General features: G+C 37.7%; 2 protein-coding genes across 3 annotated transcripts; one reads left to right on the forward strand and one right to left on the reverse strand.

Annotated features, from left to right (window-relative positions):
* Positions 1–11: 11 nt before the first annotated feature.
* Positions 12–16,750, reverse strand: LOC311286929 (protein O-GlcNAcase). Of its 2 annotated transcripts, XM_084403394.1 has the most exons (18): positions 16,646–16,750; positions 16,148–16,284; positions 14,098–14,149; positions 10,293–10,390; positions 9,178–9,308; positions 8,815–8,986; positions 8,505–8,603; positions 7,602–7,871; positions 7,250–7,336; positions 5,117–5,535; positions 4,713–4,887; positions 4,448–4,504; positions 3,746–3,831; positions 3,472–3,576; positions 3,290–3,381; positions 2,132–2,327; positions 1,865–2,021; positions 12–1,780 (listed from the first exon to the last, which is right to left on the reverse strand). In XM_084403394.1, exons 2-18 carry the CDS (start codon positions 16,185–16,187, stop codon positions 1,644–1,646), a joined length of 2,373 nt encoding a protein of 790 aa, XP_084259520.1. In that variant the 5' UTR covers positions 16,188–16,284; positions 16,646–16,750; the 3' UTR covers positions 12–1,643. The 2 variants fall into 2 exon arrangements, with proteins under 2 accessions (XP_084259520.1, XP_084259519.1); XM_084403393.1 differs by lacking the exon at positions 16,646–16,750 and having other exon boundaries at positions 16,148–16,458.
* ccdc166 (coiled-coil domain containing 166) lies at positions 15,887–21,198 on the forward strand. The gene is made up of 8 exons (XM_084403425.1): positions 15,887–15,905; positions 17,588–17,736; positions 17,830–17,883; positions 18,296–18,350; positions 18,484–18,628; positions 18,864–18,943; positions 20,559–20,735; positions 20,827–21,198. Exons 1-8 carry the CDS (start codon positions 15,888–15,890, stop codon positions 21,085–21,087), a joined length of 939 nt encoding a protein of 312 aa, XP_084259551.1. The 5' UTR covers position 15,887; the 3' UTR covers positions 21,088–21,198.
* Positions 21,199–22,251: the final 1,053 nt, after the last annotated feature.

A 22,251-nucleotide genomic window follows, 5' to 3' on the forward strand; every position in this document is an offset into this window, starting at 1 on the left:
AGACATTTTTTCCAGAAAGGAAAGATTTTAATGATGCTGTAAACACGTTTTATTCCATTATTACAAAACCTGCAGTTGTACTGTACCATAATCTTTAAAAACATTAAATGCAATCAATTTAACATTTAATATTACTACCTAAGCTTAGACCTTTCAGTGTACATATCACAATTCTGACATTAAAACCTGCAGAAATAGTAAAAGTGCTCTAAAAATTTAAAACTGGATGCCTTAAAGTTAGCATGCACAATCAAAAGTGTCTTTTACAATAAATGTACAAAAATACCAGAAACTATAGCAAAGCAAAACTCAAAATCAATGAGATTACATCAAAACAATATCAAATCAATGGAACAAAAAAGCAATTTAATTTATGTTTTTTTATGATTGCCCATGGGGATTAAAGAAGGCTATTGGTTAAAGATCAGAAGGCATATTGTTGAACTTGTGGACGGACGTGCATACAACTGAGTGAGCGAGTGCGTGTATGTGTGTAAAAGGACAAAGTGAGATGGCTAGAGCTAACAATTTTGCCTCCGAAAATTAGTGAGTGTGTGTGTGAGAAAGAGAGAGAATTCATTCAAAGGAAGAGCTATAAAAAGATACACCATGATTCATCAATCTTGTAGCAGTGGCGGTCAAGGCTCCTTCAGCACATTGGAGGAGCTATTATGTGTCTTCAAGAGTCTGCTTTGTGAGTATGTCCATGACTGGCTGGAGGGAAAATTGCTTGTGTGTGTGCGTACACTGAATACAAAAGAGAAATATTGTGCTTTTTGCTCCTACAGCCATCCACAGCTGCAACACAGAAACTTTCAATAAAAAAAACAGCAAGTTTTATTACCTCCCAAAAGCAGAGCCAAAGGTTTGTGCGAAGACTGCGAACCAATAGGAGAGCTCCAGATGCACAGTGCAGTGAGAAAGCAAACAGAATGCTAATTAGTAAAGATGAAGCTGTAAACAAGTCATCACATATTAAATTATCATTTTGTCCCTTATGTTTTATTAGTAATGTTTTATCTGCCCCAGCTTTGACCATGAAGCCTAAAGGCCTGTTCACACCAAGTTCAATGTGACTAAATTTCAGGAAATTATAAAATAATCACAAAAAGTGCCTACAGACAATCTCTGATAATCCCACAACTACTATCAACTGTTTTGTTTTTCTTAGACCACATACCTATACCTACATTTCACTATATTCCTGTCCTATTGTTAAATTTTTTGTTTTTTGTTAAATGTTTTCATACATTTTTACTGTGGCTTGCACTATTATAAATAAAATATTAACAAACAAAATATTTTCGCACTCAAACAAATCACAATCTGTCCAATGCCAAATTTTAGTTAGTCTCTGAAAAGAAAATGTATCCAAACGATTTCAGAAAAGTCAGATCATGATAGTATGATATTTTTTTATCTGATCGTAGATTTGATTTTGGCATGCAGTATGCATTGTTTAATTCGATTATTTCCTGCCAAAATTCAGACCTGTGAATCGACCTTAACACTTCACCAAGCACTTTCTAAACCCAGCCATTTTTCTAAGTACAACCATAACCACAGCTCTGGTCTCAAACATGGCAACATGTTGATCTAAAAACTTGATCTAAGACTGGATCCTGTGTGTTTTGACTATTCGCTTATAACAGCCTCCCTAAAACAACGCCCTCTCTAGGTTGTGCTTCTCCACGGAGGATCTCCAGAAATCCCAACTTTGTCAGAAATTCCATCCGTAATCCATCTGTAGGCTGGACCTCGCAGAATACACCCTGTGAACCTGAGGAAGAAATACTCGGTTATCAGGGCTAATATCTTGTATAAAAGGCTAAAATGCTTCAAATTACGATCAGTGTTAGTGCACCGTTAGCTTTGAGGGCCGTTAGCAAGGCCGTGAGGAGACTACGACTGACGCTACAGTCCACCAGATCAGGAAGAGCCTCAAGCCTGAGCTGAGATGGGAAATGATATAGCAGTGAGTCTGGGTAGTCGTGTTCTTCATGGAAAAACAGCAGCGCCTCCTAGGGTTTCAGGGAGGAGAAAGTGCAATTAGGTTACTACTGCACCATTTTAGAAGTACTGTGGTTTAGTTGTGTCTCTGTGTAGCTTTGTGTTTAGCTGTAACTCTGACCTTTGTTGCAGTATGTCCACTGGCTCCATGGGGGCGTGAAGGATATTTGTCCCTCATAGCAGGTAGCCAGGTGGCCTGACATCGTTTGGCAAAAGAGCGGAGATCCAGAATGCCCACAGCGCACCCACATACACCTAGTTCATCCTCCAGAACTAAGCTGTACTCTGGGCACAAGGCCAGAGACGCACCCAGACACCTGAAACACAAACACAAACAGGTTGATATTTCTCATATACCTCAACTGATTTTTTTCAAGACAAAGAAGAAATATATTAAGGCATTATGCTTGAGTGCAACCTCCTTTTTCAGCTATTTCCTCACAGAATCGGTCTTCCCTATATACACACAACCGTTTGTGAAAGAAGTCTCTTATGCTCACCAAGGCTGCATTTGATTGATCAAACAGTAAAACATTAAAATATCTGTTTTGTAGTTTAATATATTTTTTAATATCATTTATATTTGCGATGCCAAAGCTGCATTTTCAGTGTCACTTGAAATATGATGTACATTATAAATGTCTTTGATGTCACTTTTGATCAATTTAATGCATCCTTGCTAAATAAAAGTACTAATTTCTTCTCTTTTTTTAACCTTAGAGACCCCAAACTTTTTAAAATAAGAATGTATATACAGTACATATAGTGCAAAAAGTATTTAATAAAAGGGGGGTTGGAGAAAAACATTTATTTCATAATGTGATTTCCCCCCCAATTTCAATTCTTTTACTTCAATGAAAGGTTTTTAAATAAAATATCAAAAGGATTAACAATGCAGATTTATTTTTTACAGCCATCTTTGATCATATTTACCAAGGGGGCAAATAATTCTGACCAGCACTGTATTTGTTTTTATAAGTTAAAAGGATTACATATTGTATTTTGATCAATGTAGTGTCATCATTTTCAAATACTTCAATCAAATAAATATTAAACATCAAATTAAATGGCTTATTTGTGTATTGTGATTCCTATTTATTTCAAAGTGGAAATGTGTTGATTTTAAACTCTTTTTTTTTTATATCAGGAATCAAAGACTGCAATTATAGATAATAGATATAGTTTCTTAATTCTTACTCAGATGGAGGCATCTATTAAAAAATAGAGATAACAGAACATTTTATATGTGGGCTGTGATATGCTTGAGAGCAATTCTTGCCTGTCCCCAATGAAGTCAGGATGGGAGATGGCAGCGTCCTGGCTCGCTTTACCCCTCTGATGCAACTGATGCACCATTCGGTACAGCTCCACCTAAAGGTTTGTGAAGAAAACAACAACGATAAGAGTCATAAATGTATAATGAGGTGCGAGTCAGTGGGTTAACAAATATGCTTGAGTCACCTTGTCTTTTTGCTGGAATGGCCGTATGTTGTAAAGTCGAGAGGTGGGGAACAGAGGGGGAGGGTGACTGAATAACTCACTGATGGTCCCCACAGGCAGAAGCATCTGATTCACACCAACACCAGAGAAAGAAAGAAAAAAAAACAAGAATGAGACAGGAAAAGATCAAGAGACTGTAAAAAAACTACACCAAATGGATCTGGCAATTTATACTAATTTAATGAAATTCATAACTGTTTTTTTTAAACTGAATCATTAATTATGTCATTCCCACCTGCACCTCTCCAGACAGCCCCCCTTTAAACACCCATGGCTCCGCCTCCACACCATGTAGCTCCACCCCTGAGGAAGCTCCACACCCTGTCAACAATCTCAAAGCATCAATCATCAACAATATCAAAGCGTCAGTTTTTATGCATCATGCTACTGTTCAATAGTTTGAGGTTAGTCAAAAGTCTCTGCATTTATTTGATAAAAACGGAGTAAAAACATTGGAATAGTGGAATGTTATTAAAATTTTAAATAGCAGTTTTCTCTTTTAAAATATTTGAACATGTAAAGTATTCCTGTGATGGCAAAGTCGAAGTTTCAGCAGCCATTACTCCAGCCTTCATTCTGATTTGGTGCTCAAAAAACATTTCTTTTTTATTATTAATGCTGAAAACAGTTTTTGTGGAAACCGTGATTAAAAAAAATTCCAGGATTTTTTGAAGATTAGAAAGTTCAAAAGAACAGCAAATATTTGAAAAAGAAATACTCTGTAACATTATAAATCTTGAGCAAAAAATACTGAGCAAAAGATTCTTTCAAGAAAAGGTGTTACTGACCCCAAACTTTTGTACAGTAGTAGCGCAAGAGAACCAGTCAATGATGACTTAAATTTCTGTATTTTCCTCACACAAAGCTAGTATATGGCTTCAGAAAACTATGCAGAAATGAATATGCTACAGTATATATGTGCATGTTTGACACTCACAGTGGAAGCAGTTTTTCCAAGAGTCTAGCGGAAAACCTTCACTCAGTATACGACCCTCTGTGGAAGGAAATATGCTTGTGAAAAGATGGGAGATGAGGGTGGGAAACTGGAGGGAAGGGCGATCTACAGGACAAAACTTCAACGGTGATTCACGCTCAAAATACAAAGTTCATTTACTTCTCATTTATCACATGGCGGAAAAATACCTGCTTGAGAAGACAAGATCCTCACTTCTTAATCATCCATTCTACAGTATCTCTCTCACCTAGCCAGCAGATGAAGGCCTTGGCCACCAGCAGGGTGTTTCTCAGGTCCCAGATGTAAGGGTAAAGGTCATAGAGAACAGCCCTATTGATGCTGTTCACAACAGCACTGTGCAGTATTGCCACATCATCACACACGGCCAGGAAACGGCCTGCACGGGCCCGCCAGTCCTCTACCTGAGAGAGCAAGAGAAATATTACCAACCGAGAACACAAAGTACAACACATTCCATATTAAATACAAATATTTAAATAAATATTTGGGGTTGTCGTGCACATTAAACACATATTATGAACTACATCCATGTTGAATCATTACTATAATTTCAGTAGCATTCACAAGCAGATCGAATGACATATGAATCAGTGGTGAATAGAAAATATTGAATAAAAAGCATGTTTTCACCTTCTGTGGCGAGGCCTTCTTGCCGTTGCGGTTGATACTGACGCAGTGACAGTTGGCTTTGAGCCACGTGAGATCCTGCAGGAGATTCTGAGCGGGCGGCCCGTGTTCATGTGGCAGGTAGTACAGGCCAACCAGCAGCCGGACCTGGGCCTCGCTGAGAGGAGCCCTCCCAGAACACAATCCCCTTCTAGAGCTCTTTTCATGGCTGGTGCTCCTGGAGACCTGGTTCTCCCCAGCTTTCAGATCCTGGCTCATAACCGGGTCTGCTGGGATTTCATCGCTAGCAAGAGCCCCTGTGCTCTGGGAAGAGGTTATGGGACATTTGGGCTGGGCTTCACATTGATTGTCTGAGCTGTCGGAGGACTTTGATTTAACAGAGAGTTTTGAGAGCTTGGGGTCTGTTGGCCTCAACTGGCGTCCTAAAAGAAAAATTTCAGAAACTTGTGTGAAATAACTGGACTAAAAGATCCGATTCATGTCAGCAAAGAGATTCTTTGTGACCCGTGGACAGCGTTGAGGGTAACGCATTTAAAGTAATGTGAGTTACGTAATCAGATTACTTTTTTCAAGTAACTAGTAAAGTAACGCATTACTTTTACATTTACAACAAAATATCAGTTACTTTTGCGAATAAGTAATGCAAGTTACTTTGTTTTCCCATTTATTGACTGACAGTTCTTTTGTCCCCATGTTGAGAAAAATCGTAAGTGCAGAGGCGTTGTGTGTAAACATGATGGTTATTATCGTTCTAGACTAAATATGAGCAGGCATTACTCATCTCACTTAAACAAAAAAAGATATTCCTCAAAATGAATAAAATCAGTGAAATGCAAAATCAGCATACTACATAAACCTCCAATAATTAAATATGTTAAATAAAAAAATAATATTTTAATGCATTTGATCTCACTTTATTGACCGATGTACTTGATGCTGACCCAAGCAAAAATGACTTTAGATTTTTTTTGTTTTTATTTTTAAAGTAAGTGTTAAACTTACCACTCCTGTATCCTATTCTTCTGCAATCCAGAATGTCAGCACAGGTGAAAGGTTTGTTTGAGCTGTGCCCTCTACTGTACACATGTGAATTTGCATTTCCTTCAGCCTTTTTATTTTAATTTTGGTGTGAAAGGGCCTTTACATTTGTCCAAAAATAAAACTTTTTTGTTATAAAAATCTAAGTCCAGCCTAGCTGAGAAAAAGTAACGCACCGCATTACTTTTCTTAAAAAGTAATTAAGTAACGCAATTAAGTAAAGTAATTTTGTAATGCATTACTTTTCAAAGTAACTTTCCCCAACACTGCCTGTGGAGGACTAGGAGTGCCACTTAAAAATAAACTGAAGAAATCATTGATCAGTGTATTAATTCAAATATCAGTTGGTAACTAAAAGTAAACCTATTAAGAATTGTTTTCGTTAATTAAAATTAAGCTGAAATAAAATAAAATGAGAAAAACTTGTTTTGGAAACTAGCTGAAATACATTGAAGTATTAAAATTACTAAAACTACATATACTTTTAAAAAATATATAAATTAAAGCTAAATAGAACAAAAAAATTTAAATGACAAAAGCACATAAAATTACTAAAACTAAAATTAAAATATAAATTATAAAAATTAAAGCTAATTCAAAATATGTAAAAATACAATAATAGTATAAATAATACTAAAATAACACGGTCAAAAATCAATATAATATAATCATTTATTTTTATTACATAATAAAGAAAAACTAAATAAATTACATGTACATTCATGTACATTTTAAAACAGCTTGTTAAATGTAACAATTTATATTACAGTGATTTATTATTATAATATATATATATATATATATATATATATATATATATATGTATATATATATATATATTATTATTATTATTATTAATGGTAAAGTGATTTTTAATTAAGTATTTTATTGTTACAATAACTACATCTTTAAACATGAATTAAACAGCTAACAAAAAAAAAAGCATTTTATTCCTACTTGTGAATACACGCGTGTAAACTCAGATGTGATCAATAATTTTAAAGGTAAAGTGTATTTTTTTCAATGTCTATCCCAGTTGTATATGGGTGTAATAACTAATGTTAGGGTGTAAAAACTGTGTAAGGGTGGATGTTGTACCAGGCTGTAGAGGAAGGCTGAGTTCCTTCATCCAGTCTTGCAGGGCGGCTGACAGTGCTCTATCCACACGATAGGCCTCTTCATCACCTACAGAGGCCAAACTGTGTCAGCAAGGAGCAGAATGTTCCTTTATACACTTTATTTTACTTTTTTACATTTATGCATTGGGCAGATGCTTTTGTCCAAAACAACTTTCCTTGCATTCAAGATATACATTTTATCATTTATGCATTCACTGGGAATCAATCTCAAAGCCTTGGCATTGCTTTTTTCATGCTATAATATTTGAGCTTCTCCCTGTTCTCATTCCTCTCTATCCTCCTTTACTCTGTACGCCCCATTCTGCTCTCACCTTTCCCCTCTTCCTTCACTTCTTTATGCCAGCTTCCCAAGGTATGCAAAGGGATGAAGTTGGCTTCAAACTCGCAGTTTGGATTAAGCAGCAGACCCCTCAGATGAGACCTGAGTCCGGGGGGGCGGCCCTTAAAAGGCCCCAGGAAGACACGTCGGGAGTCATAATCATTAGCATGGAGGTTGTCCCAAATGAGTGGTGGCCGTCGCAGCACCATCTGAACCTCTGCTAATGATTCGGCACTCAGTTCCCGTGATATCACCTTATTTCCTACAGAGAGTGAAGGACAAATATGTAATGTTATAAATGTGGTTTACGTTTATGTAACCAACTGAAATTAGCTATGTCTCCATCCACCTATTTTTATGCCCATTTTGGGACATCGCATAAAAAAAATTATGGAAATGCCAAGATGCGGATCAATTCAAAAAAATGTGCAGAATTGGATAAATGGACCAGTGGACCTCATCGCACACATCTCAAATGTTGGGTTTAGTCATTCTGAAATGCATGAGCCAAAGTCTGTCATCAAAAGGGTTGGCTGGAATTCCCTCCCAGAAGCTTCTCACATGATTGCATTCACAAACACCAGCCATCCGAACACAAGATAACATCACAGCGTTCATGGCGTTATGTCTGCGCGCTCTGAGACGAAAGTCATTTATGATGTACAAAAAAGAGCCACAGTAGCTTCCCCGATTACACCAACTTCTATTTTTATTACATAATGCATATTTTGTGCCAATTTTGCAGGAAGTAACCATTTTATTCTCTTGAACACATGGGATGGAAACTGTGCTTTATTCGCAAATGTTTTATGCGATATTCTAGTTTTGCGTATAAGTTGGATGACATAGCTATTGTGTGTGAATTTTTAAAGGACACACTGCACATGTCTCTCACCGGTCCAGATGACAGAGATGCCAGGGAGAAGATCCTCCCCAATCATCAGCATGTAGGGAGACTTTGACACGCTAGGAGTGCACAGAGAACTACAGTACTCTAGAGAGAAAAGAAATAACAGCACTGTACTGTTTTATGGGAAGGAATGAGAGAAAAAGGTAAGGAAAGACAGTGAGAATGTAGATGGGGCATTAAGACGAGAAAAGCAGTATTTCTTTTCTTCTAAGGTATCATTAAGTAAATTTGTCACTCCATTAAAATGATTTTTGTCCTACTGAACTAAGCTTGATATATTTATGTATCGGCCTACCAGTGGGACAGAAAAGGAAGACAGGTGGTTCCCCCAGGAAACGGAAGATCTCATTGGCCACGGTGACCTGGGCGTGAGCGAATGAGGAAAAGGCCTCTGTATCTGACTGGCACATGGAGTGATCAATGTCATCAAATAGGAGGGCAAAAGCCTGACAGCCAAGGTCTGACACCTAGTGGTGAAATTAAAGAGAACAATGCATTCATGAACTTTACAAATTAGTCAAACAGCAAAACAATTGTGCAGATGCTAAAGTTGGAACAATATTACCATGAAATAAACTGTAAAAATGTGTCTTTGATCACAACAAAGTGGGATAAAAATGAAAAGATACCGAGGCAGAAAACAAGCGAGTTTGCTTACCTGTCTGAGTTTGCGTTTGAGTAGTGTGAGGTCACAAGAGCTGGAGAAGACGATGTCCTGACCCGGAGAAAGAGCGTATACAAACGTCAGACCCCTCGACTCTGCTTCACTCACCAGAGCTTTCAACTGAGCTGGAGACGGTGAGAGAATGAAAAAGTGAAAGGTTTCCAGGTGTGAAATGGCCCTAAAAAAACTGTCATGGATAAAAGCTAGCATGTCAAATATGGCACCTTTATCATACTGGAATTGCACTATATTATTGCAATACTAATGATTCATTATTCATTACAATAAATATATCAAGTTTTAGACAGGTTATGATATGAAACTTACAGGTTACGATATGAAAGCCTACACTGTACAAAATGATATGATCAATAAGTTATGAAGACATATGTTTTTACATTGCTTTAACTCAACAAAATAAGTTATTTTTTATAAGTTATACAAGATTCAACTATTTTTTTTATGTGGGTTTCACCCAAAAATGAAATTTCTGTCATTAATTACTCACCCTTGTGTCATTCCAAACCCGTAAGACCTTCGTTCATCTTTGGAACACAAATTAAAGATATTTTTGATGAAATCCGAGAGGTTTCTGAACCAGCCATGCAGCAACGCCACTGCACCTTTCAAGGCTCAGAAAGGTAGCAAAGACATCGTTAAAATAGTCCATGTGACTACAGTGGTTCAACCTTGATGTTATGAAGTGACAAGACTACTTTTTGTGCGCAAAAAGAAACGACTTTATTCAACATTTTCTTCTCGTCTGTGTCAGTCTCCTACGCTGCTGATCTGGTAAGCACAGTCAAAGACTTTAAAGGGACTTTGACACAGTGCAGCTCATAATTGGCAGGCTCCAGCGTCAGCATCACACGCAAGCATTGTGGTGCTCACGTGAACAGCGTCGACCAATAATGAGCTGGCGCTCTGACGTAGAACCCAGAAGCGGGTTTGGAATGACATGAGGGTGAGTAATTAATACAGAAATTTCATTTTTTGGTGAACTAACCCTTTAAGTTGAAATAACTTAAACATCCAAGTTGATTGTACTTAAAACTTTTTTTTTTACAGTGTAATAACAAAAGTACTGTAACCCCCATACTTCAACATACCCTCTTCCTCTGCTGAATAAACTTCCCTCCACAGTAACCTGTGCTTCAGATCATCTTTAGGACCATACAGATATGTGTTCAAACCCCACATCTGCATCCTGAAAGGGACAATGGGTGCATCATAATAAGAAAAATAATTTCAGAATTTAGAATGGATCATGTTTAAAGAATATTGTGTAAGAAGAGAGCAAGACACGACAGGGAGAAAGAGAGAGAGACAGGCAGAAAATACAGACATGCATCTCTTGATGATCTTGCATTATTAATGATCTTGCATAATTAATGATATAAGAGGTCACATTTCCTGCAGAGAATGAGTCTGAGTTTAAAAACAGCAAATGGTCGATTCCTTTGCAGAGACATTTTTTTTCATGGTCTGTCCCTCTATGAATTTCAATCTATCTGTAAAGAAAAATAATTTATCTGCAGTGCAATATTTTATTGTTATTTTTTGTACAACCATTTCAATACCATGCCACTGACAATGTCCTCTAAACAAATATTGTAGGAAGATCATGATTACTGGATAAAGTTAATAACGGGTGATAATGGAAGATCATGTTTTAACTAGAACATTCAAGACCCAAGGGATAATGTTTCAATTAACTCCTTTTTATGATATGAAGGTCACATTAAAACTAGGGAACTTCTCACCATGCCTTCATTGTTTGTTTTTGCTATTTTTAATTGAATTATTTAAACCCAAATCTTAATAGTAAAATCTTTCATTCGAAAAAAACTGTCAATCTACACAATGGGCCCTATCATACACCCGGCGCAATGCGGCGCCAGGCGCGACGTAGGCTAAGTGTTTTTTACTAGTTTCAGCCTGACACAGTTATCTTTTTCACGTCCTGTGCCACGTTGTTAAAATAGCAAATGCATTTGTGCCCATCTGTTCGCCCATGGGCGTGCTGGTCTGAAAATGAGGTGTGTTCTGGCGCATTGTTGGTACGTTGCTATTTTGAGGCAACTTAAATAGACTTCGCCATTGACCAACTGAAACCTGGTCTAAAGTCAATGGTGCAGTATATTATTATTTTTATTTAAAGGGCGCATTAGTAATATGCACCTATAGGCGGGTCCACAACGCGCATACACTCTGCTTATTACACACAATGCACAGCAGCACACAAACTAGCCAAATATTAAAAATAAAAGGATTACAATGTAAAAGACTCATATTGTGTACATAAAGATAAGGTGGAATCCGGCCTGTCCTGTAGATGGTCTGCTTGCGCGACGAGCTGATCCGTTTCCCAATATACTGGCAACTGGCTTTTAAAGGGAATAGGAAATTACACTCTGATTGGTTTATTGCACGTTAAACCCAAAACACACCCTATACTCATTAAGAGAATAGGGACAACTATTTAAGACCATGCGCCGGGCGTGCCGACCATTTTTCCCCTCGTTAAACTAGCAAAAGTGGATTTGGACACGGCCTAAGTGCACTTGCGCCGTGCGCTTTAGACCATGCGCTTAGATCATTAAAATAGGGCCCAATGAGTGAAGAAATTTTTTTATTTTTCCCTTTAAAAATAACAAAAAAATAAAAGTTTGTACATGGTAACCAGCATGTCAGTGAGATGAAATATAAGATACTAAATGTGAAGAAAATAAATAAAAATTACAAGTTAATTCACCCCAAAATTGAGGGCGAGTAATTAATGACAGAATTTTGGGGTGAACTAACCCTTTAATGTAAATTTCATAATCTAAAATATCAAATAAAAAAGTTAAAATATCAATATTTTAATGCATCATTTACAATCAAGCCCTACATTTTTCCAACAATATTAAAAACATATTATTTAATACTACTTACCAAACATAAAATGCCAGCTATTACATAAAATTGAAGACAAAGGAGTAGGCCATTTGTTTAAATAAAAAATAATGTGAAAAGTGTTGTAAGAGAGTTTATTTTATAATTCTCAACAAGACAAGTAAAAAACTGAGATAAAACAAGGTTTGTACTAAATCATTCAATTTCACAAGTGTCTCTGTGTGTGTGTGTGTGTGTGTGTGTGTGTGTGTGTGTGTGTGTGTGTGTGTGTGTGTGTGTGTGTGTGTGTGTGTGTGTGTGTGTGTGTGTGTGTGTGTGTGTGTCCTCTCATGAGAAAAGCAGATTCCCTAAATAGACTGAGGCTGAGTAAGTGATTGTCTAAAATATTAAAGAATCTCCCCAAATGTTAACCTCAAGCAAACGTGTGTGTACAATCACACACACACACACACACACACACACACACACACACACACACACACACACACACACACACACACACACACACACAGCTAATTTTGGGTCTCTCCCTCTCCAACCTATTTAAAATGCTAATACACAGATTGAATCTATCATTCTCTCATTTCTCATTTCATTCTCCCCCTCTTCCTCTTTCTCCTATTCTATTCCTTCATCTACTGCATCAGCACAATCGCTCCGCTCTCACTCAAGCGTGTAAAAGTTCTCATCCCCCTTCTTTCACCTGCACTATTAATCTTTTCATCCAGGGCTGAGTTTGGACCAATGCTTTGGACCCTTCTAAATCAGTTATATTTTACATAGTAATCCATTGTTTAAAGATCTATGAAGATGGCATGTAATTATATAGCTGTGTTGCCATATAATATTCACATTCCCTTATATCAAAGAATAAGAAATGGGAAAGAATGAGTGAATCATATGCAATAAATCATAATTAATATATATATATTTTTTTAAGTTAAAGATCATAAGAAGCTGTACTAAGCTTAAAGGGAGGAGAACTTGAGTTCAGCAAATCAAACACAGATCTGCCAGTCCATGCCAGCTCACTGGGTAAAGTGTGAGTTTGTTCATAATGCAGCAGCAGAGAGAGAAAAACTGCTTTATGACTGAAGGGGAGCAGGGACTCAATACAGGACAGCATACAGTATACCTGTTTTAGATGCTGGTGTGTTGGTGTCACCATTAGGCCTATTAACTATACCTAAACCAAGAAGATTTCCTAGGTTAACCAGCTTGACCAACACAGTTTTGCTGGAAAACATAATGGCTACCAGCTAGACCAGCACTAAACCAGATCAGAACAGAAAGATTGGCTTTTCAGCAGGGATACCTTGTTTACAATCTGTTGTTTCTTTCTCTTTCATTAAACCACTGTATGACATTTATTATCCTATTAGCTCAAAGTCTCACTATATAACACAACAACAACAATTACGATAATAAATTATCATCATCATCAAATAATATATAAAATAACAAATGAGAAAGAATGAATCAAGCACAAGCAATTATTTAAAAAAATATATGTTTAAGAAAATAAAACTTAAAATAATAATATAATTTTCAAATAAATGTTTTATTATTATTATTATTAGCATCTTATTTCTATGTCTTGCTCTTTTTCAACTTCAGCCTTTCTCTGATTCAAAGATGCAAGGGAAAATGGACTTGTTCCTTGCCATTGGTTTCATCATGGTGTATAAAGATGTGTGAAACTGTGGCTCAGTGGAGTCATGCTGGCACCAATGTCCAGCCATTAGTCATAAAAAGCCATTTGTCTCTCTGCCCACAGGCTTTTACACCTCTGCAACACACCAGCTGCTCTGTGCTGCCCCCTGGGCAGCCTTACTGCACTGCTCTGATACCACCATGTTACCAACATGATCCAAATCAATATTGCATATTACATTGTATAACCCCAGACTTATAATATGTAACATTTTGTGTTCTTTTAGTAATACAAGTGCATATAAAGAGCAATCTCATCATCCCATTTAACTGTGTGTGTGTAGTCACTGATCCAATACTCACCATTGAAATAGTACCTTCCTTTGTTCCATTGACCAGGGTCTCCCATAGAAACCTAAGGAGTAGAGTATATATATCACACATGCAGACACATACCTGATTTTTTCTCCATTTACACAAGGCAGCATTTCATAACCGTCACAAATCTTCAGTATTTCTGTTCTTTTCCACCTCCTCTTCACTGCAACCCACTCAAAACAGGCAGGTTTTGGGCAGACTCTGAAATATGGGCTTGGCGCATCCATCCCATACTGGACCAATTATATAATTCCGGCCAGGGTCATCACCAGAGGTATGAGGCACTCTTAAGCAAATAATCTGCATAGTTTTAAGGGTTGTCTGATGACTCATCACAAAGTTTATACATATATTCCGCTATTTTTACAGTGTTTTCTGTACAACATTTCACAGAGACTGCCATGACAAAAGTCTTGGATTTGCTCTGAACACTCTTTCTGTCTAAGTGGGTAGTTCTTGGCCAGAATAAGCTGCGATGAGAAGCAGACCTTTTTGCGAAAACAGCCTCCATTGGTTTCTGCTTGCTTGTGCATTGATTGATTGTAATTCATTAAATAAAAGTATTTATAAAACTATGGTACATATCATTAAATACGTTACATCCATATCCACATTTTCACGCATCCATCTTCAATACCTCTACTGAGAGCTAATGAATACATTTTGAAAAATTCCAAACACTTTTATAAGTTGTCACTGACAGTGTTTGGGATCACACATCAGTATGTCGTTCTAGCATAGATTTTGCTGACAGTGGTTGGTTATAATTTATTATTCATGTTGGCTGCCATGCTGATGGAAAAACATACCACACATATTTTCTTGTGTGCTTAGAAGAAGCTTGATTTGCTTCAGTAATTATGAATATGAAGTGATTGGCCCTACTGGTATGTGAACAATACAGTAGCTTAACAGAAAATAATGATGTTAATGTTCATAATATCTTAATATCGAATGCCTTGTAGTCACATTTAACAGATTGGAGATGGGTAATGAGGCCAGCTAGTGAGAGCTGTGCAGGTAAAACCTCACTCCCCTGATCTCAAGAGGCAGGCTAGCGGATGCAGTCTTTAGCGTAATTGTTAGCGCGCCCACCTCCCATGCCGGAGACCCAGATTCGAATCCCGCTCAAAGGGGGGTAGAGTCAGACTGGTTACACAACGATATAAACAAGCAGTTGAAACTTGTTATATAGTATGTAGGCCTATCTCTATTCTTGGGTATATGTGTGCAAATGATGTTGGATATACTTAAATATCCAACTTTATACAGTATATAATCACATAGCCGAGATTTTCTATATAATAGGCATCACTTTACGCAAGTGTGCAAATTAAGCTGGATTTACTCATAGTAGCCTAAATCTACTTTAATGTAAAGTATCACTAGCTTTGATGTTATAGATCATAAAGTGTGACTCCCCTCTTCACTTCCACAAGTTCTAGCTACAAGTTTGCAGCTGTAAAACATGTGGGTCAGAAAGAAAAAACTACTGGAATCCCGCAGGGTTCTCTGGAGAGAAGAGACAAATTGCCCACCGATCCAATAATATGACACTGAGCTACAAACAAGAGTAAGGCCAATTAGGAGATATGCACAACATGCATGTGTGTGTGTGTGTGTGTGTGTGTGTGTGTGTGTGTGTGTGTGTGTGTGCGCGCACAGTGGATGGAGATGGAGATGTGAGTGTGTGTGTGTGTGTGTGTGTGTGTTACGGTTTCTGGCCAGCTGCTTCCTATCACACTCCAGTATAAATATGGAAATAAATACCCAGGATGCTCCACGTCGGCTTAGTAAGATGAATTGCATTGCACTACTAGCCCATAAATGAGAAATTGGTTATTTTAAAGGTTAATTATATGTGTCAGTATAGCGTGGTGCTTATTTTTCTTTCCGTAAACAATTAATTGTAGTAAATAATGCTTCGAAGATACATAACCACACCAATTCACGTTAAACATGCATTTTAACGAATACATATATATTTGTGGCTCCCTGACAAGCATTCAGAAAAATAATGTGTGCGTAAACTTACCCTCAACAACCCCGCATAAAAACTCGTGTCGTCCCTCCATCGTCGCTATGATTGTCTATCAGGATGCGGATTCAGTCTCTCCGGACTGAAGTCTTCAGCCGCGCATCCTCCCCTCCGACACACACAGAGCGCGTGAACTGAAACCGCAAGCCATGAAGAGAGAAAAGAATTGCGTTTTTTATTGCAGTTAAGTGTTGTTGTTGTTTTCAGTCTTCAAACATTGGAAAACTATCAAACGTGGACGTTTCTTCAGTAGGCTATGTGAGCTCGATTCAGCCTCCTGTCTATTCGCTCAGTGCACTCTACGCTTTGTTGCCAGATCTCTCAAGAGAAACAAGCAACCTGATTCCAATAATGGTTTGAAAGAAAGAAAGAAAGAATATACACCATCTTAGGTGTTTATGACTTCTTTCAGCCAAACACAATCAGAGTTATATTTTTTTTTAAAATATATATCCTGGCTCTTCCATGCTGTTTTATACTGGGAGTGAATGGTACCTTGTTTTTTGAAGCCCAAAAAAGCACATCCATTCTCCAGGGGGTTGATAAAGGCCTTCTTAAGTGAAGCAATGCGTTTTTGTAATAAAAATATTTATAACTTGATAAACTATAATGACTGGCTTCCAGCTATATATAAGTCGAGTTCCAGTGGAAGAGTGACCTTTTTGACCCCATGTAGTGACAAATGGGGAAGTGGAAGCACAGAGGATAGAGCAAAACTGAACACCAGTCACGAATTAGAAGTCTAAAACAAGAACTTTTAAAGAGAAATGTCGGAGGAGCTTGAGTTTGTTGCCTTGTTTCCCCTGTTTGTTTGAACCGTGACAGGCGTAAAAGCTTACGCTACTTCTACAGTCCATGCCACGTCATATGCTGGAACTCAACTCTCTCATGAATGCGCTTTACCCCCGTTACCGGAAGCTAATGATTATGGTTTATAAAGTTATGATTATGGATATTTTTCTTACAAAATATTATATAATTTGCGCTATGTAAACAATGTGAACAATTTTGAGGGACCAACCGGGAGAGGTGGAATGTGTCTCTATCCCATTTTTGTAAGAGACAAACAAGAAAAACAAGTCCAAAGTAGTTTATAATATGCGGACATGGCAACACTGACTCTACCGGTAAAGCACTTTGCTCCACCAAGCGGTCAGCGTGTATAATATCAACACAACAAATATCAATCACTGCTGCCTGTTCACAATTTGATTTTCCTAAATAAAATTTAATTTAAATTAGAATTAGAATTAATAATAAATCGAGTAGGCGCTGGATATTAGTGGTAGAAATAGATTATTAAAACTCGTTTTGGATTTATAGCGAATGTTAGGCCTATGTCTGGTTGTCTTGGTTACACAGTGCAACCAACTGTGGGAGTGGAAAACGGCGCATGAACTTGATTAAATACGTTAGATTTCCTTTTGCTGTTGTAAGTGTGCTGTATTCGAGATAACAGCTTGTCTAGGAGGTTTCACGATGTCATCAAAGAAGAAAAGCGAGTCAAAGCACCAACAGGACGCAAATGTCTCGGCTGAGAGCGCAGAACAGGGTGAATCACAGAGAGAGATGCTGTTACACAGGGAGTGAGTTGCCTCGACTCTGTAGAGATTCAAAGAACAGTTTAAATCACTTTTAGACTATTCATTAATCTAGTTAATATTGCTTTGCATCCATAGATATGATACTCTTACTGAGGACCTAAGCACACTGAAGAGGAGAGTTGAACTACTGTATCCTTTTGCACAAACAGTAACAAAATTCCTTGCTGAAACCAGCCTACGACTTTCCACTGGCTGGGTACATACAAAACACACTTTCACTAGTCTTTCACACACTAGTATCCACGAATGACATTTCCTCACTCTATTTAAGTGAAACCGGGTTTCACACTTGTGTTTCTGTGTAAAACACATTAGCATTTACTTGCTGTATTTTGAGAGTGCGCATACTCGTGGAAGTGACCGAAAGCTTGATGAAGCCGTACAGTACAGCCTACTGCAATATTGTAAACGCACCAACCATGTGTTTTCATGTCGATTTACCAATAATACTAATGCAGTCCAGCCAGTAGCTCAAACTGACAGATATTATGGATCTATATTTGTGTTAATGTTTGACAGTTTAACACACAATCAACTCCAGACGTAAAGAAAATGAGTTTCTTCAGAACGAGGTAGTTCAGACACGTAAAGAAAATGTAAGTTCTCACAAATTAACACAACTGTTTTTAAAATTAATATTAATTATAAATTATAATCATAATAATTAATAATATTTGTTCTTGGCCTATATATAAAATCATAGTCATTCTCATTTTCTATGCTGTGCAGGCAGAGTACATCTCATATCTTTCTACGGCGGCGGAGAAGAGACAGAATGCTATAGTCACTCTGAGTGATCAGAGCCATCAGGAACTTGAGGAGCTGCAGAGACAGAGACAGAACATGCAGGATAAACATGAGGAGAAGAAGAACGGTAAGACAAGTGTGTATGTATCTGTACAGGAAATTAAGGCTAATCGTAATCGTGTGGTTATATTTTCTGTAAATGGCTGAAAATGTAGTTTGTAATGCCCATACATTATTACAAGTCATTTTACCAACAACAGGTACAATCAATTGCTCACTACAGTTAGTTAGCCAGATAGTAGCTACTTGGTTAGATTTGAAACATCAATTGTTGCACTTCAAGTGTGTTGTTGTGTTTTCAGAGTTGCAGAGAGAGATCCTGCAGACGGAAAATCAGCTGGCCAAGCTAAATATTGAAATTGCAGACCTAAAAGAGGTTAAGGTAGCAGGATCTCTCTTTTTTATTATTCCTTTTTGTGTGTGTGTGTGTGTGTGTGTGTGTGTGTGTGTGTGTGTGTGTGTGTGTGTGTGTGTGTGTGTGTGTTTGTACAGTTGAATTAACCAAATTAAATGAGAAATATTACGAAAAGTTTGTTGTACTTAATTGAAAAAAGTTAAGTGAACTCAATAACTGATTATATTCAGGGAGGGTAGGTGATTTGTTCCAGAATTTTTTTTTGTTATGCTGGTTGAAAGTGTCTTCACATCCTAATTGCAATCACTAATACATTTAGACCATTAGTTAAGTGGTCTAAATGTATTTATATGTATATATATATATCATCTGTGGAAGGCGAATGACCATAAAATGTTCATCCAATCATTGCAATCAGTTCGAATGCAATGATACGATGTCCTATCTGCCTGTCAACGCATGTATTTTATTACCTCCGGTCACCCAGCTCACGCAGACATCACACGTCATCAGCGTGTTTCATGCTATGCAGAGTTAGACAGACGTCAGTCACCGAGCACGGCAACCGAAACAGCAGCTACATTTCCTCCTTACCAAAACAACAATTCACTCCATAACTACTGTCATCATACTGGAAGAGATGGAAACTTGTGACGTTATACTCTGAGTGGTTTATGACCCGAATTTATGCATTTCAATGGCAACACTATAAATTCCGAAATGAATCTGCAGCTGTCAGCTGGTACAGGTCATTACTCTTTGAGTTGTTTATGTTCATTATTATTTTAATGTAATGTGCTTTGAGATATGAGGTAGTTTAACGCCGTCTCGAGTCTCTTGACGCTTTTGTTTGCTCCCTGGTTCATGTGTTCTGAAGGATGCGTGGGTTTAGACAGCACTCTGAAGGGAGGGTGGGATATTATGCTTTCAAAGCTAGCTTGCTATTTAGCTAGCCTTTCAGAAAATTGCCTACCCTACCTTTCAGCTGAACTTACATGGAATGAGTTCAGCAGAGTTCTAGTTCCCAGCATGCTTCGCGTCAGACTACCAACGGAGAATAAATGTGTTATTTTGTCTGTTTTGTCTTAGTATTTAATCTTCTGTTATGTTGGGGCTTATAGGGTCTCTGTTATGTTGTGTAGCTGTGTTTTGTAGTCTATAATTTAGTGTTTTACCATTGTAGTGAACAGTGGAGCCTGTGGTTAGGTGGAGGATGGACTGCACTGTTTGTAGACTATGTAAATGGCATGTTCCGTACATGCACATGTATAGTGATCTGCTGCATTGGAAATCGAATACTTTCCTACTATATAATATGTGAAAAACAGTGCGATAAAAGATTAGTATGTCCGAAATTCTCAGAATACAAAGTATTAGAAAAACAGTAGGCGAAAAGTTCCCAATGACTCACTACCAAAGCCACTTCATTTGTTCATTCAAGCTGCTTTGAAATTATGTGTATTGTGAAAAGCGCTATACAAATAAATGTGAATTGAATTGAATTTTCAAAGCTCATGTGCTGTATAGGTTCTGAAATAGTGTCAGCATTTTCATATAGTTGAGGATTACATAATTGTTTTTATACTGCACTGAGATGGAATGGCTTTTTATATACATATTTATGTATTTGTGTTTGACATAGACTCTACAACAGCAGCAGTTGTGTTGTATCACTGAGCTGGAGAGGGAGCTGACTTCTTTGCAGTGTCATCATTCAAAGACTCTGGTTGCTCTCAAGGCTGATTTCAATAGAAAGATGAAGAGCCAGGTGCAACAGGCAGAAGACCAGATGCAAGCTTGGACTATCTCAGCCAACAAGGTGAGTGAATGCTAGTTGTGAAGTCAATCAGCATGGTTGTTTGTCAAAGCACCATGGGAGGCACTGAGTCAAGGCTCTTCCCTCTCCCTAGGAGGCATCTCACAACATGATGTCCTATTCAAATAAGGTGTATCAGGAGAATAAAAGCCTGTGTGCGGAGTTTAAAAACATTTTCCAGAGAGATGAGGCGCTACACAGGCAACGGGATGCTCTACTGAATCATCAACGACAACTGTTGCTGGAGCGAGAGTATGTGCAGAAGCTTCGCACCCAACGCATTTCCTCATGCTCAAAATCCACAACACCAGCGGGTGCAAACAACAAAGAACACCCCCGGAGCAACCACCAATAACTGGAGCCAGTTCAATTGCAGTACAAGGGAATTGTTCATGTCATTTTTCCACAGTCACTTTCAATAAACATATGAATACATTGTAAGACTCGAGAAGAATTTGCTGAATGAAATGAGAAAAATAATGCTTTTTTTAAGTGATCTCTATATATCTCAGTAGACCAAGATACAGAAAGAGCACCAGTTGGTCCCATAGTTTGAAAATTGTGAAACACATACACAAAGAGGTGTATAGATAGGTGTAACTGACGTAGGCCGGTAAAAGCTGTGCGTGTTTTACTCACTCCCCTGATCTCAAGAGGTGCTCTAGCGACAGACGTTAAGAGGCTGTGAATTTTAGCCTCTTTGTTAGAGCGCCCGCCTCTCACACCGGAGACCACAGTTTGAGTCCCGCTCAGAGCGTTTAGGGTAGAATCGCTTATATAGGCATCAGTTCAAGTGGCACTTTTCTCAAATCTTGTTAAAATTCTCACATTCATTTTTCTTGTATAAACACAATACCAATAAAGTTTGTGTACAGTTGATTTTTTTCACTCATTAAATGGTGTAAAGTGCACCATTTTTGCACTTTTTTGTCCATACTGTACAATGAAAGTCAGTGGGGTCTAATGTTATATGGACAAAAACAGTTGAAACAGTTTTCAAAATGTTAAGCAATAGAAAGTCATTTAGGTTTTGAATAAATAATGACTACAATTTGGGGTATATTATCCTTTTAATTATTTGAATAAACCTGAACTGAATATAAATACAAACTCAGAAGCTACCAAAGAAAATGCAGATGTAGTTTTAAGTGGCATAAAGATTTATAAGTCATGAAGTGGTTCATCAAAGCTACACTGTGTAGGATTTTCTCCCATCTAGCGGTGAAATTGTTTATGACTACCAACTGAATATTACTTTCTATGCCCCTCCCATTCCAAGGGCGTTTTAACTCCTACGGTGGCCGTATTATTTCAAATCTGCCGGCAGTAGCGAGTAATCTCCCTCTCGCATTCGTCACGGTGCCACTGAGTGTAAAAACGCGAAAGGCGAAGCTTGAATTTCCAGGTATGTCCCTCTTTGGCTAATGTATTTTCAAGATGGAGGCGCAACATGGCTGCCGCCATTCAAGCGACTCGCCCGTATGTATTCTAAATGGCAGATTCTACGCTTACGAGAATA

The sequence above is a fragment of the Rutilus rutilus genome, assembly GCF_951802725.1.
Source record: "Rutilus rutilus genome assembly, chromosome: 3".
In the NCBI taxonomy this organism is placed as follows: Eukaryota; Metazoa; Chordata; class Actinopteri; order Cypriniformes; family Leuciscidae; genus Rutilus; species Rutilus rutilus.

What these genes read in the sequence shown, in the direction of transcription:
- ccdc166 (XM_084403425.1), top strand. An exon ending in GAGATGCTGTTACACAGGGA is followed by an intron (nt 17,737 to 17,829) that starts GTGAGTTGCCTC and finishes TTGCATCCATAG; the next exon opens with ATATGATACTCTTACTGAGG. An exon ending in AAGAGGAGAGTTGAACTACT is followed by an intron (nt 17,884 to 18,295) that starts GTATCCTTTTGC and finishes AATCAACTCCAG; the next exon opens with ACGTAAAGAAAATGAGTTTC.
- LOC311286929 (XM_084403394.1), bottom strand. Translation starts at nt 16,187, where the DNA reads ATGGAGGGACGACACGAGTTTTTATGCGGGGTTGTTGAGG. An exon ending in CATCTCTGTCATCTGGACCG is followed by an intron (nt 7,872 to 8,504) that starts GTGAGAGACATG and finishes CACTCTCTGTAG; the next exon opens with GAAATAAGGTGATATCACGG. An exon ending in CATTCCAGCAAAAAGACAAG is followed by an intron (nt 3,382 to 3,471) that starts GTGACTCAAGCA and finishes ACAAACCTTTAG; the next exon opens with GTGGAGCTGTACCGAATGGT.